Here is a 15872-nt window from a genome sequence, read left to right on the forward strand (position 1 = left end):
CTGAAACCACACTGCTCTTCCCCAATCTAATGCTCTGTATATGCCTTCACCCTCTCAATCATTACCCTCCCATATAATTTCCCAGGAATACTCAACAAACTTATACCTCTGTAATACGAGCACTCACTCTTATCCCCTTTGCCATTGTACAATGGCACTATGCAAGTATTCTGCCAGTCCTCAGGCACCTCACCATGAGTCATACATACATTAAATAACCTTACCAACCAGTTTACAATACAGTCACCCCCTTTTTTAATCAATTCCACTGCAATACCATCCAAACCCGCTGCCTTGCCGGCTCTCATCTTCCGCAAAGCTTTTACTATCTCTTCTCTGTTTACCAGATCATTCTCCCTAGCCCTCCCACTTTGCACACCACCTCGACCAAAACACCCTATATCTGCCACTCTATCATCAAACATATTCAACAAACCTTCAAAATACTCACTTCATCTCCTACACACATCACCATTACTTGTTATCACCTCCCCATTTGCCCCCTTCACTGATGTTCCCATTTATTCCCTTGTCTTACGCACTTTATTTACCTCCTTCCAAAACATCTTTTTATTCTCCCTAAGATGTAATGATACTCTCTCACCCCATCTCTCATTTGCCCTCTTTTTTGCCTCTTGCACCTTTGTCTTGACCTCCTGCCTCTTTCTCTTGTACATCTCCCAGTCATTTGCATTATTTCCGTGCAAAAATCATGCAAATGCCTCTCTCTTCTCTTTCACTAATAATCTTACTTCTTCATCCCACCACTCTCTACCCTTTCTAATCTGCCCACCTCCCATGCTTCTCATGCCACAAGCATCTTTTACAAAAGCCATCACTGCTTCCCTAAATACATCCCATTCCTCCCCCACTCCCCTTACCTCCTTTGTTCTCACCTTTTTCCATTCTGCACTCAGTCTCTCCTGGTACTTCCTCACAGAAGTCTCCTTCCCAAGCTCACTTACTCTCACCACTCTCTTCACCTCAACTTTCTCTCTTCTTTTCTAAAAACCTCTACAAATCTTCACCTTCACCTCCACAAGATAATGATCAGACATCCCTCCAGTTGCACCTCTTAGCACATTAACATCCAACAGTCTCTCTTTCACGCACCTATCAATTAACACGTAATCCAATAACGCTCTCTGGCCATCTCTTCTACTTCATATGTATACTTATGTATATCTTTCTTTTTAAACCAGGTATTTCAAATCACCAGACCTTTTTCAGCACATAAATCTACAAGCTCTTCACCATTTCCATTTATAACACTGAACACCCCATGTACACCAATTATTCCCTCAACTGCCACAGTACTCACCTTTGCATTCAAATAACCCATCACTATAACCCGGTCTCGAGCATCAAAACTACTAACACACTCGCTCAGCTGCTCCCAGAACACTTGCCTTTCATGATCTTTCTTCTCATGCCCAGGTGCATATGAACCAATAATCACCCATCTCTCTCCATCCACTTTCAGTTTTACCTGTATCAATCTAGAGTTTACTTTCTTACACTCTAACACATACTCCCACCACTCCTGTATCAGGAGTAGTGTACTCCTTCCCTTGCTCTTGTCCTCTCACTAACCCCTGACTTTACTCCCAAGACAATTCCAAATCACTCTTCCCCTTTACCCTTGAGCTTCGTTTCACTCAGAGCCAAAACATCCAGGTTCCTTTCCTCAAACATATTACCTATTTCTCCTTTTTTCTCATCTTGGTTACATCCACACACATTTAGACTCCCCAATCTGAGCCTTCGAGGAGGATGAGTACTCCCCGTGTGACTCCTTTTGTTTCCCTGTTTAGAAAGTTAAAATACAAGGAGGAGAGGGTTTCTAGCCCCCTGCTCCCGTCCCCTTTAGTCGCCTTCTACGACACTTGAGGAATGCGTGGGAAGTATTCTTTCTCCCCTATCCCCAGGGTTAAGTATTTGAGATATATATACATATTTCCCAGTACTTCCAAACTATAACTTTTCAATTTCTTCGCAAGCTCCTTCATTTTACTCTCAGTAGTCATCTGATTAACATTCAGAGATATCACCCTCAATCATTAATCCTATTTTACTCTCAGGCATAACTGGTGGGCTCCAGTGTTGCTTCTTATCCCTTAGCACCTCACCCTTGACAAGCCACTGGCAGAGGGAAACTACAGCACAGTGTTTCCTAGAGACAGTGGGGCTCTCACTTTGTCTAAAAAGGGGCTGGGAAAAGAGTTTTTGTTCACCAATGATGCAGCACTGGTGCCTGATTTGTGTGAGAAACTGCAGAAGTTGGTGACTGAGTTTGCAAAAATTTGTGAAAGAAGAAAGTTAAGAGTAAATGTGAATAAGGGTAAGGTTATTAGGTTATTAGGGTTGAGAGACAAGTTCATTGGGATGTAAGTTTAAATGGAGAAAAATTGGAGGGAGTGAAGTGTTTTAGATATTTAGGAGTAGACTTAGCAGCAGATGGAACCATGGAAGCAGAAGTGAGTCATAGGTTGGGGGAGGGGAGCAATGAAGAATGTGTGGAAGGAGAGAAGGTTATTTCGGAGAGCTAAAGTAGGTATGTTTTAAGGAATAATGGTTCCAACAATGTTATATGGATGTGAGGCATGGGCTATAGGTAGGGTTGTAAGGAGAAGGGTGGATGTGTTGGAAATAAAATGTTTGAGGACAATATTTGGTGTGAAGTGGTTTGATCAAGTAAGTAATGAAAGTCTGAGAGAGATGTGTGGAAATAAATACAGTGTAGTTGAGTGAGCAGAAGAGGGTGTGTTGAAATGGTTTGGACATAAGGAGAGAATGAGTGGGGAAAGATTGACAACTGACAAAGAGGATATATGTGTCAGGTGGAGGGAACAAGAAGCAGGCGACCAACTAGGAGGTGGAAGGATGGAGAGAAAAAGATTTTGAGTGATCAGGGTCTGAACATACAGGAGGGTGAGAGGCATGCAAAGAGTAAAGTGAATTAGAATGATATGGTATACTAGAGTCGACATGCTGTCAGTAGACTGAAGTAGGGCTTGTGAAATGTCTGGGGTAATCATGGAAAGGTATATGGAGCCTGGATGTGGATAAGGAGCTGTGGTTTCGGTGCATTACTGATGACAGCTAGAGACTGAGTGTGAACAAATGTTGCCTTTTTTGTATGTTTTCCTGGCACTATTTCGCTGAAGCAGGGGGTAGTGATGCTGTTTCCTGTGGGGTGGGGTAGCACCAGAAATCATGAAGGCAAGCAATTATGAATATGCACATGTGTTTATATGTATATGTCTGTGTATGTATATATTCATATATATGTATGTGTGTATGTGGGCATTTATGTATATATATATGTTTAAATGGGAACTTCAGTGAAAGGGGCTAATGGGTAGGTGATAACAAGTAGTGGTGATATGAGAAGGAGATGGAATGAGTACTTTGAAGGTTTGTTGAATGTGTTTGATGTTAGAGTGGCAGATATAGGGTGTTTTGGTCGAGGTGGTGTGCAAAGTGAGAGGGGTAGGGAAAATGATTTGGTAAACAGAGAAGGGGTAGTAAAAGCTTTGCAGAAGATGAAAGCCAGCAAGGCGGGGGGTTTGGATGGTATTGCAGTGGAATTTATTAAGAAAGGGGGTGACTGTATTGTTGACTGGTTGGTAAGGTTATTTAATGTATGTATGACTCATGGTGAGGTGCCTGAGGATTGGCGGAATGCTTGCATAGGGCCATTGTACAAAGGCAAAGGGGATAGAAGTGAGTGCTCAAATTACAGAGGTATAAGTTTGTTGAGTATTCCTGGTAAATTATATGGGAGGGTATTGATTGAGAGGGTGAAGTCATGTACAGAGCATCGGATTGGGGAAGAGCAGTGTGGTTTCTGAAGTGGTAGAGGATGTGTGGATTAGGTGTTTGCTTTGAAGAATGTATGTGAGAAATACTTAGAAAAGTAAATGGATTTGTATTTAGCGTTTATGGATCTGGAGAAGGCATATGATAAGAGTTGATAGAGATGCTCTGTAGAAGGTGTTGAGAATATATGGTGTGGGAGGCAAATTGTTAGAAGCAGTGAAAAGTTTTTATCGAGGATGTAAGGCATGTGTACGTGTAGGAAGAGAGGAAAGTGATCAGTTCTCAGTTAATGTAGGTTTGCGTCAGGGGTGTGTGATGTCTCCATGGTTGTTTAATTGTTAGGGAGGTGATTGCAAGAGTTTTGGAAAGAGTGGCAAGTATGCAGATTGTTGTGGATGAGATAGTTTGGGAAGTGAGTCAGTTGTTGTTCGCTAATGGTACAGCACTGGTGGCTGATTTGTGTGAGAAACTGCAGAAGCTGGTGACTGAGTTTGGTAAAGTGTGTGAAAGAAGAAAGCTGAGAGTAAATGTGAATAAGAGCAAGGTTATTAGGTACAGTAGGGTTGAGGGACAAGTCAGTTGGGAGGTAAGTTTGAATGGAAAAAAACTGGAGGAAGTGAAGTGTTTTAGATATCTGGGAGTGGACTTGGCAGCGGATGGAACCATGGAAGCGGAAGTGAATCATAGGGTGGGGGAGGGGGCGAAAGTTCTGGGAGCGTTGAAGAATGTGTGGAAGTCGAGAACATTATCTCGGAAAGCAAAAATGGGTATGTTTGAAGGAATAGTGGTTCCAACAATGTTATATGGTTGCGAGGCATAGGCTATAGATAGACTTGTGTGCAGGAGGGTGGATGTGCTGGAAATGAGATGTTTGAGGACAATATGTAGTGTGAGGTGGTTTGATCGAGTAAGTAATAATAGGGTAAGAGAGATGTGTGGTAATAAAAAGAGTGTGGTTAAGAGAGCAAAAGAGGGTGTTTTGAAATGGTTTGGTCACATGGAGAGAATGAGTGAGGAAAGATTGGCCTAGAGGAGATATGTGTCAGAGGTGGAGGGAACGAGAAGAGGGAGACCAAATTGGAGGTGGAAAGATGGAGTGAAAAAGATTTTGAGTGATCGGGGCCTGAACATGCAGGAGGGTGAAAGGCATGCAAGGAATAGAGTGAATTGGAACAATGTGGTATACCGGGGTCGACGTGCTGTCAATGGATAGAACCAGGACATGTGAAGTGTCTGAGGTAAACCATGGAAAGTTTTGTGGGGCCTGGATGTGGAAAGGGAGCTGTGGTTTCGGTGCATTATTACATGACAGCTAGAGACTGAGTGTGAATGAATGTGGCCTTTGTTGTCTTTTCCTAGTGCTACCTCGCGCACATGAGGGGGGAGGGGGTTGTTATTTCATGTGTGGCGGGGTGGCGATGGGAATGAATAAAGGCAGACAGTATGAATTATGTACATGTGTATACATGTATATGTCTGTGTCTGTATATATATGTATACGTTGAGATGTATAGGTATGTATATGTGCGTGTATGGACGTTTATGTATATACATGTGTATGTGGGTGGGTTGGGTCATTCTTTCTTCTGTTTCCTTGCGCTACCTTGCTAATGCGGGAGATAGCGACAAAGCAAAATAAATGAATAAAATGTTTAAATGAGTGGATGAGCCATTCTTCATCTGTTTCCTGGCTCTACCTCGCTGATGTACGAAACCAATTATGTATAATAGTAATTATGAAAAATAATGATGATATATAAGTATATAATTTTTTTCTTTTTATACATATTCGCCATTTCCTGCATTAGCAAGGCAGGGTTAAGAACAGAGGACTGCGCCTTAGAAGGCAAATCCTCACTTGGCCCCCATCATTGTTCCCCACCCTGTGACACTTCCGCTTCCATGGTTCGTTGATGATACAACACTGATGGCTGATTCGGGTGAGAAACTGCAGAAGCTGGTGACTGAGTGGTAAAGTGTGTGAAAGAAGAAAGCTGAGAGTAAATGTGAATAAGAGCAAGGTTATTAGGTACAGTAGGGTTGAGGGACAAGTCAGTTGGAAGGTAAGTTTGAATGGAGAAAAATTAGAGGAAGTGAAGTATTTTAGATATCTCTCTGAGATAAGATTCTCGCCTTCCACACATTCTTCAATGGTCCCAGAACCTTTGCCCCATCCCCCACCCTGTGACTCACTTCCACTTCCATGGTTCCATTGCTGCCAAGTCCACTCCCAGATACCTAAAACACTTCACTTCCCCCTCTTTTTCTCCAATCAGACTTACCTTCCAATTAACTCTTCCCTCAATCCTACTGAACCTAGTAACCTTGCTCATATTCACATTTACTCTCAACTTTCTTCTTTCACACACTTTACCAAACACAGTCACAAACTTTCGTGCAGTTTCTCACCCAAATCAGCCACCAGCGTTGTATCATTAACAAACAACATCTGACTCACTTCCTAAGCCCTCTCATACACATCAGACCACATTCTTGCCCCTGTCTCCAAAACCCATACATTCACTTCTCTACCTGCCCCATCCATAAACAAATTAAACGACCATGGAGACATCACGCACCCCTGCCGCAAACCGACATTTACTGGGAACCAATCACTTTCCTCCCTTCCTACTCGTTCACATGCCTTACATCCTTGGTAAAAACTTTTCACTGCTTCTAGCAGCTTACCACCCACACCATATACTCTTAAAACCTTCCAAAAAGCATGTCTATCAACCCTGTCATATGTCTTTTCCAGATCCATAAATGCTACATACAACTCCATTTGTTTTTCTAATTATTTCTTTCATACATTCTTCAAAGCAAACACCTAAACCATACATCCTCTACCTCTTCTGAAACCACATTGCTCTTCCCCAGTCAGATGCTCTGTACATGCCTATACCCTCTCAATCAATATCCTCCCATATAATTTCCCAGGAATACTCAACAAACTTATGCCTCCATAATTTGAACGCTCACCTTTATTCCCTTTGCCTTTAAACAATGGCACTATGCATGCATTCCATCAATCTTCAGGCACTTCACCATGATCCATATATACATTGAATATCCTTACCAACCAGTCAACAACACAGTCACCCCCTTTTTTAATAAATTCCACTGCAGTACCAACCAAACCCGCCACCTTGCCAGCCGTCATCTTCCGCAAAGCGTTCACTACCTCTTCTTTGTTTACCAAACCATTGTATCTGACCCTCTCACTTTGCACACCACCAAATCAAAAACCATATATCTGTCACTCTATCATTAAACATATTCAATGAATCTTCAAAATACTCACTCCATCTCCTTACTTCATCACTAAGTGTTATTGCCTCCCCATTTGCCCCTTCACCGATGTTCCCATTTGTTCTCTTGTGTTATGCACTCTGTTTACCTCCTTCCAAAACATCTTTTTATCCTCCCTAAAATTTATTTATACTCTCTCACCCCAACTCCCAACTCTCTTTTGCCCTCTTTTTCACATCTTGCACTTTCTCTTGACCTCCTGCCACTTTCTTTTATATATCTCCCAGTCATTTGCGCTACTTCCCTGCAATTATCGTCCAAATGCTTTTCTCCCTTCTCTTTCACAAACAACCTTACTTCTTCATTCCACTACTCACTACCTTTTCTAATCTGCCCACCTCCCATCTTTCTCATGCCACATGCATCTTTTGTGGTAGCTGTCACCGCTTCCATAAATACATCCCATTCCTCACCCACTCCCCTCACGTTATTTGTTCTCACCTTTTGCCATTCTACACTCAATCTCTGCTGGTACTTCCTCACACAAGTCTCCTTTCCAAGCTCACTAACTCTCACCATTCTTTTCTCCCCAACATTCTCTTTTCTTCTCTGAAAACCTCTACAAATCTTCACCTTTGCATCAATGAGGTAGCACAAGGAAACATGAGAAATGGCCAAACCCCCGTATGCACATATAAATACATAAACGCCCATACACGCTCATATACATATATATACATTTCAACGTATACATACACAGACATATACATGTATACACATGTACATATTCATACTTGCTTCCTTCATCCATTCATGTTATGTATAGCTATGAGATAGCCATAGTCATGCCATATCATTATCTGCCATTTCAGCAATCAAAAACAGAAATACTCTTTGTACATACATAGAAAACACAGGTTGGGCAAGAACATGATTGATTTTTGTTTGGTAAGAAGGAATATGTGGTTGGTAGTGTGCATGATTTTTGGTCTAGGAGAGGATTGGGAAGGGTTTTTTTGATCATATGGTTGGAAGATGTGAAAATTTTAGGCAATGTGAATAAGTTTTTAGAAAGCATGCAGTTGAGAGGTTGCCCAAGAAGGTATATTGTAGTATAGTGTAGGTACAGTAAGGAGGGGTAGATCACAGATGAGATAGATAGATAATGATAAGATTGATTAGTGTTAAGGACATTTCAGATCCTGATGAAGGAGTGATTGGGGATAGGATGCAATGGATGTATTTTGTGTATAGAAGTAGTATGAATGGAGATTTATCTCATTTGATGAATCAAGTTAGTGTGTAGGGTTAGAAGTGAGAAGTGAGTATATAAGGCTGTGTATTGAGCCAGCACTTCAGTAGTTGTCAAGTTGCACTTCTTTGACCTGAGCATCTGTTTTTTCTTTCTATCTCACCCACACATGGACTACTGGTATTCTGTCCACAAACATACAATCTCTCCTTGTCACAAATAACAGTCAACAATACTTAACTCACACAATTCATATCTCACAACTCTAGAATGGGAATGTTAGATAGGAATTTTAGTTAGAAATATTAGATAGAAGAAGTTGGCAGGAGCATTAGGTAGAGGTAATAGGTCGTGGTCGTAACATTAGGCAGGAATATTAGGTAGAAGTACTTATTAGGAACATCAGGTAGGAGCATCTGAAAAATGCTGCATTAGAGGTGCCCTCTACCAGTGGCAAATTAAGGGTGAGTCACCAAAGGGTAAGAAGTGATACTGGAGTTCATCACCACCCTCTTAAGGGAGTTCCCAAAGAGAACGATCATCAGAGATATAGATCAATAGATAATGCTTGCATATAAGTGTGGAATTCCATGTTTCACTGTAAAACACTGGACTTGGCATGATAGTAAGCATGTAATGTTGTGGAAATTGTATGTATTTGATCCACCGCATTAAATTGGGAATAAGGAAGTAATGATAACTGACAAATAGAAATTAATGATTGGTAATGTACTGATGATGTACTTGTCTTTTAGGAAATTGTGGAACATGAGCCATCCGCTGTAATAATGCCTGGGCCTCCAGTAGTGAGCCTTTTGCTGATCTTGGTGCATATAATACAAGCTACAGTGAACTTGCAGAGTCTCAGTGCAAGCAGCACTCTAACACTAAGAATTGATGCCATCAGTGTTTTGAATGCTATTGTTGATACTTTCCTAAGCAATATCCAGTTGTATGAAAAGGGTAAGTATTATTTTCCCCACATGATGAAAGATTTTCATCACTTGTTAATTTAGGTGTGAAGTATATGTCAGCTTTGATATTCACTTAAATTACCACTTTTCTCCTTTGTTGTGTTGTTTTCACCTGCACTTCTGTTGTTTTTTATCATGGATGCATGTGAAGGTAGAAATGGAGGACTTAGGGGGTATTCATTGATATGAATGGAAATGGTTGCTGAAGAGGGTCTGGCAGTTGGGAATACTTGGTTTAAGAAGAGAGACATAAAAAGGTGTTTGTAGTTGAATGGAAAAGATGGTAAGTGAGCTGTGTTGGATACATACTGGTTGATGGGTGTGCAAACAAGAGGCTCTTGGAGGTGAATTTGCTGAGAGGGGGGACTGTTGGGATGTTTGATCATTGCATGGTAGAGATGAGGGCGAAGATTTGTAGATGCAAAAGAGGGAATGATGATAGTGAGAAGGTGATGAAAGTGAGCTTGGAAAAGAGGCTTGTATGAAGAGATACCAGGAGAGACTGAGTGAACAGTGGGAAAATGTAAGAGTAGGTGAAGCTGGGGAGTAGATGAGGAGTGGGAGGTATTAGGAGGGACAGTGCTGATATGTGCTAGAGGGGCATGTGGAAGGTGAGAGGTGTGCATACAAGAGAGGGTGTTGGATGGTGAAGTTGAGGTTCTGGTGAAAGACAAATAGAGGTATAAGGGCATTACCTGCAGGGTAAGAGTTCATGTGGTTGTGAGATGTATGAGAGAAAGCTGTGGGAGGTTGAGAGGAAGATGCAGGGGCTAGAAAAGAGGGCAGCCAAAAGTTAAGGTGAGTATCAGCATACTTCAGGGAGCATAAACAAATGTTTTGGAAGACAGTTAATAATGTGAGAACAAGAGAACAAATGAGAGCAGCAGTGAAGGGGGTAAAGAGTAAGTGGTAATAGGTAGAGATGGGGTGAAGAGATGTAGTGAGTACTTTGAAGGATTGCTGGATGTGTTTGATGACAAGGTAGCAGATATAAGATGTTTGGGTTGGGGGAGGTATGTTAAAGGACTGAGAGTCTTGGAAATTGTTTGGTGAAAAGAGAAGCGAAAAGCATCCGATTGGAGAGTAAAATTGTAGTTTCAGGTGTTTGCTTGACAAATGTGTGTGAGAAATACATAGAGATACATAAGGATTTGTATATGGCTTTTATGGATCTGGAGAAAGGACATAATAAGATTATTCAAGATGCTTTTAGGAAGGTGATAAGGCTAAATGATCAGATTTTTTCATTGATTGGTGAAGAATATTTCATAGCTGTTATCAAACATTGCTCTGCTCGCTCATTTGAATGCAAATTACGAAGTGAAAGATATGCTGTGTTACTCTGTTATACTTTGGCTATTTTTTTGTTTAGTTTTGTTACAATATATATGGTTTTGATGCATTACATGTGACAGGTAGAGACTGAGTATGAACGAATGTGGCCTTTTTTGTCAGTATTCCTGGCATTACCTTGCTGAAGTAGGGGATAGCGATTCTGTTTTCCTGTGGGGCAGGATAGCGACAGGAATGGATGAAGGTATGCAAGTATATGTGCATGTGTATGTATGTAATGTCTGTAATGTCTGCATATGTGTATGTATATGTTGGTATGTAAATGCATGTAGATGTGCATATATGGGCATTTATGTATGTATATGTGTATATGAGTGGATGAGTCATTCTTTATCTGTTTTCTGGAGCTACCTTGTTGACATGGGATTCAGCCATTATGTATAAGAATAGTAAAATGTATACATACATATATATATTATTTATATATTTATTATACTTAATTGCCATCTCCTGCATTAGTTGAGGTAGCGCAAGGGAACAGATGAGGAATGGCCCAACCCACCCACATACACATGTATATACGTAAACATCTACACACACGCATATACATACATATACATTTCAACATATACATACATACATACACAGACATATACATATATGCACATGTTCATATTCATACTTGCTGCCTTCATACATTCCCGTCATCACCCTGCCACACATGAAATAGCGTCCATTTCTCACTTTAGTGAGGTAACGTTGAGAACAGAGGACAGCCTTAGAAGGAATATCCTTACTTGGCCCCCTTCTCTGTTCCCTCTTTTGGAAAATTAGAAATATGCAGGAGGGTGGAATGTGTGCACAGGATAGAGAGAATTGTAATAATGTGGTATATTGGGGTCAACATGCTGTCAGTGGACTGAACCAGCACATGTAAAAAGTTCGGGGTAAACCATGGAAAGGTCTGTGGGGCCTGGATGTGTATAGGAAGCTGTGGTTTTGGTGCATTACTCCTGACAACTCATGTATGGATGTGAGCGGATGTAGCCTTTCTTCATTTGTTTCCTGGCATTACCTCGCTGTTGCAGAGGGCGGCAATTAGTTGTGGTGGAGAAGAGAATGTAAATGTAATTCCTTTTCGTTTATGCATTTGTGCTATTTCATGTGAGGAAGGGTAGCATCAGGAATGGATGACTGTGAGCAGAGATATGTATATAAGTATATGTATATGTATGGAGTCAAGCAGGGAGTGCCCATCCTCCACAGAGGCTCAGATGAGGGTATCTGAATGTTTATGGATGTGACCAAGATGAGAAAAAAGGAGAGATAGGTTGTATGTTTGGGGAAAGAAATGTGGATGTTCTGGCTCTAAGTGAAACAAAGCTCAAGGGTAAAGGGAAAGAATGGTTTGGAAAAGTCTTGGGAGTAAAGTCAGGGGTTGGTGAGAGGACAAGAGCTAAGGAAGGAGTAGCACTACTCCTTACGTAGGAGTTGTGGGAGTGTGTGAGAGAGTGTAAGAAAGTAAATTCTAGATCGCTGTGGGTAAAACTGAAAGTGGATGGAGAGAGATGAGTGATTATTGGTGCTTATGCACCTGGTTATGAGAAGAAAGATCATGAGAGGCAAGTGTTATGGGAGCAGCTGATTGAGTGTGTCAGCAGCTTTGGTGCATGAGACCGGGTATTAGTGATGGGTGATTTAAATGTGAAGTAATGTGGCAGTTGAGGGTATAATTGGTGTACATGGGGTATTCAGTGTTGTGAATGGAAATGGTGAAGAGCTTGTGGATTTATATGCTGAAAAAAGATTGGTGATTGGGAATACCAGGTTTAAAAAGAGAGATATACATGAGTATATATATATATATATATATATATATATATATATATATATATATATATATATATATATATATATATATATTATTATTATTATTATTATACTTTGTCGCTGTCTCCCGCGTTTGCGAGGTAGCGCAAGGAAACAGACGAAAGAAATGGCCCAACCCCCGCCCCATACACATGTATATACATACGTCCACACACGCAAATATACATACCTACACAGCTTTCCATGGTTTACCCCAGACGCTTCACATGCCTTGCTTCAATCCACTGACAGCACGTCAACCCCGGTATACCACATTGCTCCAATTCACTCTATTCCTTGCCCTCCTTTCACCCTCCTGCATGTTCAGGCCCCGATCACCCAAAATCTTTTTCACTCCATCTTTCCACCTCCAATTTGGTCTCCCTCTTCTCCTTGTTCCCTCCACCTCCGACACATATATCCTCTTGGTCAATCTTTCCTCACTCATCCTCTCCATGTGCCCAAACCACTTCAAAACACCCTCTTCTGCTCTCTCAACCACGCTCTTTTTATTTCCACACATCTCTCTTACCCTTACGTTACTCACTCGATCAAACCACCTCACACCACACATTGTCCTCAAACATCTCATTTCCAGCACATCCATCCTCCTGCGCACAACTCTATCCATAGCCCACGCCTCGCAACCATACAACATTGTTGGAACCACTATTCCTTCAAACATACCCATTTTTGCTTTCCGAGATAATGTTCTCGACTTCCACACATTCTTCAATGCCCCCAGGATTTTCGCCTCCTCCCCCACCCTATGATCCACTTCCGCTTCCATGGTTCCATCCGCTGCCAGATCCACTTCCAGATATCTAAAACACTTCACTTCCTCCAGTTTTTCTCCATTCAAACTCACCTCCCAATTGACTTGACCCTCAACCCTACTGTACCTAATAACCTTGCTCTTATTCACATTTACTCTTAACTTTCTTCTTCCACACACTTTTCCAAACTCAGTCACCAGCTTCTGCAGTTTCTCACATGAATCAGCCACCAGCGCTGTATCATCAGCGAACAACAACTGACTCACTTCCCAAGCTCTCTCATCCCCAACAGACTTCATACTTGCCCCTCTTTCCAAAACTCTTGCATTTACCTCCCTAACAACCCCATCCATAAACAAATTAAACAACCATGGAGACATCACACACCCCTGCCGCAAACCTACATTCACTGAGAACCAATCACTTTCCTCTCTTCCTACACGTACACATGCCTTACATCCTCGATAAAAACTTTTCATTGCTTCTAACAACTTGCCTCCCACACCATATATTCTTAATACCTTCCACAGAGCATCTCTATCAACTCTATCATATGCCTTCTCCAGATCCATAAATGCTACATACAAATCCATTTGCTTTTCTAAGTATTTCTCACATACATTCTTCAAAGCAAACACCTGATCCACACATCCTCTACCACTTCTGAAACCACACTGCTCTTCCCCAATCTGATGCTCTGTACATGCCTTCACCCTCTCAATCAATACCCTCCCATATAATTTACCAGGAATACTCAACAAACTTATACCTCTGTAATTTGAGCACTCACTCTTATCCCCTTTGCCTTTGTACAATGGCACTATGCACGCATTCCGCCAATCCTCAGGCACCTCACCATGAGTCATACATACATTAGATAACCTTACCAACCAGTCAACAATACAGTCACCCCCTTTTTTAATAAATTCCACTGCAATACCATCCAAACCTGCTGCAAAAAAGAAAAAAAAAAAAAATAATATATATATATATATATATGTGACTAGGAGAGATGGTCTAAGGGCATTATTGGATCATGTGTTAATTGATAGGCATGTAAAAGAGAGACTTTTGGATGTTATTGTGCTAAGAGGGGCACCTTGAGGGATGTTTGACCACTGTCTTATGGAGGCAAAGGTGAAGATTTGTAGAGGTTTTCAAGAAAGAAGAGAATGTTAGGTAGAAGAGAGTGGTGAGGGTAAGTGAGCTTGGAAAGGAAGTACCAGGAGAGATTGAGTGTAGAATGGCAAAAGATGAGAGCAAATAATGTGAGGGGACTGGGTGAGGAATGGGATGTATTTAGGGAAGCAGTGATGGCATGTGGCATGAGAAAGGTGGGAGGTGGGCAGATTAAAAAGGGTAGTGAGTGGTGGGATGAAGAAGTAAAGTTGTTAGTGAAAGATAAAAGAGATGCATTTGGATGATCCTTACAAGGAAGGAGAGTAAATGATGGGAGATACATAAAAGAAAGTGGCAGGATGTCAAGAGGAAGGTGCAAGTGTTGAAAGAAAGGGCAAATGAGAGTTGGGGTGAGAGAATATCATTAGACCTTAGGGAGAATAAGAAATTTTTTTGAAAGGAAGTAAATAACATACATAAGACAAGAGAACAAATGGGAACATCGGTGAAGCAGGCAAGGGGGGGAAGCAGTAATAGTTAGTGATGAAGTGAGAAGGAGATGGAGTGAGTATTTTGAAGGTTTGTTGAATGTGTGTTATGATAGGGTGGCAGATGTAGGGTGTTTTGGTCGGGGAGGTGTTTGAAGTGAGAGGGTCAAGGAGAATTGTTTGGTTAACAAAAAAGAGGTAGTGAAATGATAGCTGGCAAAGTGGCGGGTTTGGATGGTATTGCAGTAGAATTTATTAAGGAAGGGGATGACTGTGTTGTCGACTGGTTGGTAAGGATATTCACTGTATTTATGGATCATGGTGAAGTGCCTGAGGATTGGCAGAATGCATGCATAGTACCATTGTACAAAGGCAAAGGAGATAGAGGGGAAAGTTCAAACTACAGAGGCATAAGTTTGTTGAGTATTCCTGGGAAGTTGTATGGGAGTGTATTGATTGAGAGGGTAAATGCATGTATAGAGCATCAGATTATGGAAGAGCAGTGTAGTTTCAGAAGTGGTAGAGGACATGTGGATCAGCTGTTTGCTTTGTGTGAGAAATACTTAGAAAACAGATGGATTTGTATGTAGCATTTATGGATCTGGAGAAGGCATATGATAGGATTGATAGAGATGCTTTGTGGAAGGTATTAAGAGTATATGGTGTGGGAGGTAAGCTGCTAGAAGGATTGAATTGTTTTTACCAAGGATGTAAGGCATGTGTACGAAAAGGAAGAGAGGAAAGTGATTGGTTTCCAGTGAATGCGGTCTGCAGCAGGGGTGTGTGATTTTCCCATGGTTGTTTAATTTGTTTATGGATAAGGTGGTTAGAAAGGCAAATGCGAGAGTTTTGGAGAGAGGGGCAAGTATGCAGTCTGTTGTGGATGAAAGGGCTTGGAAAATGAGTCAGTTGTTTGCCGATGATACAGCAATGATGGCTGATTCGAATGAGAAACTGCAGAAGTTGGTGAGTGACTTTGGAAGGGTGTGTGAAAGGAGAAAGTTGAGAGTAAATATGAATAAGAACA

General features: G+C 41.3%; 1 protein-coding gene across 1 annotated transcript in view; it reads left to right on the top strand.

Annotated features, from left to right (window-relative positions):
- The window catches only part of LOC139750298 (uncharacterized), a 128072-nt gene that overhangs the window by 67890 nt on the left and 44310 nt on the right, over window positions 1-15872 (top strand). The window contains exon 6 of the mRNA XM_071664920.1: window positions 9082-9289. Within this exon, the coding sequence (XP_071521021.1) occupies window positions 9082-9289 (208 nt within the window). The remainder of the gene's footprint in view (window positions 1-9081; window positions 9290-15872) is intronic.

Source organism: Panulirus ornatus, chromosome 9, assembly GCF_036320965.1.
Source record: "Panulirus ornatus isolate Po-2019 chromosome 9, ASM3632096v1, whole genome shotgun sequence".
In the NCBI taxonomy this organism is placed as follows: Eukaryota; Metazoa; Arthropoda; class Malacostraca; order Decapoda; family Palinuridae; genus Panulirus; species Panulirus ornatus.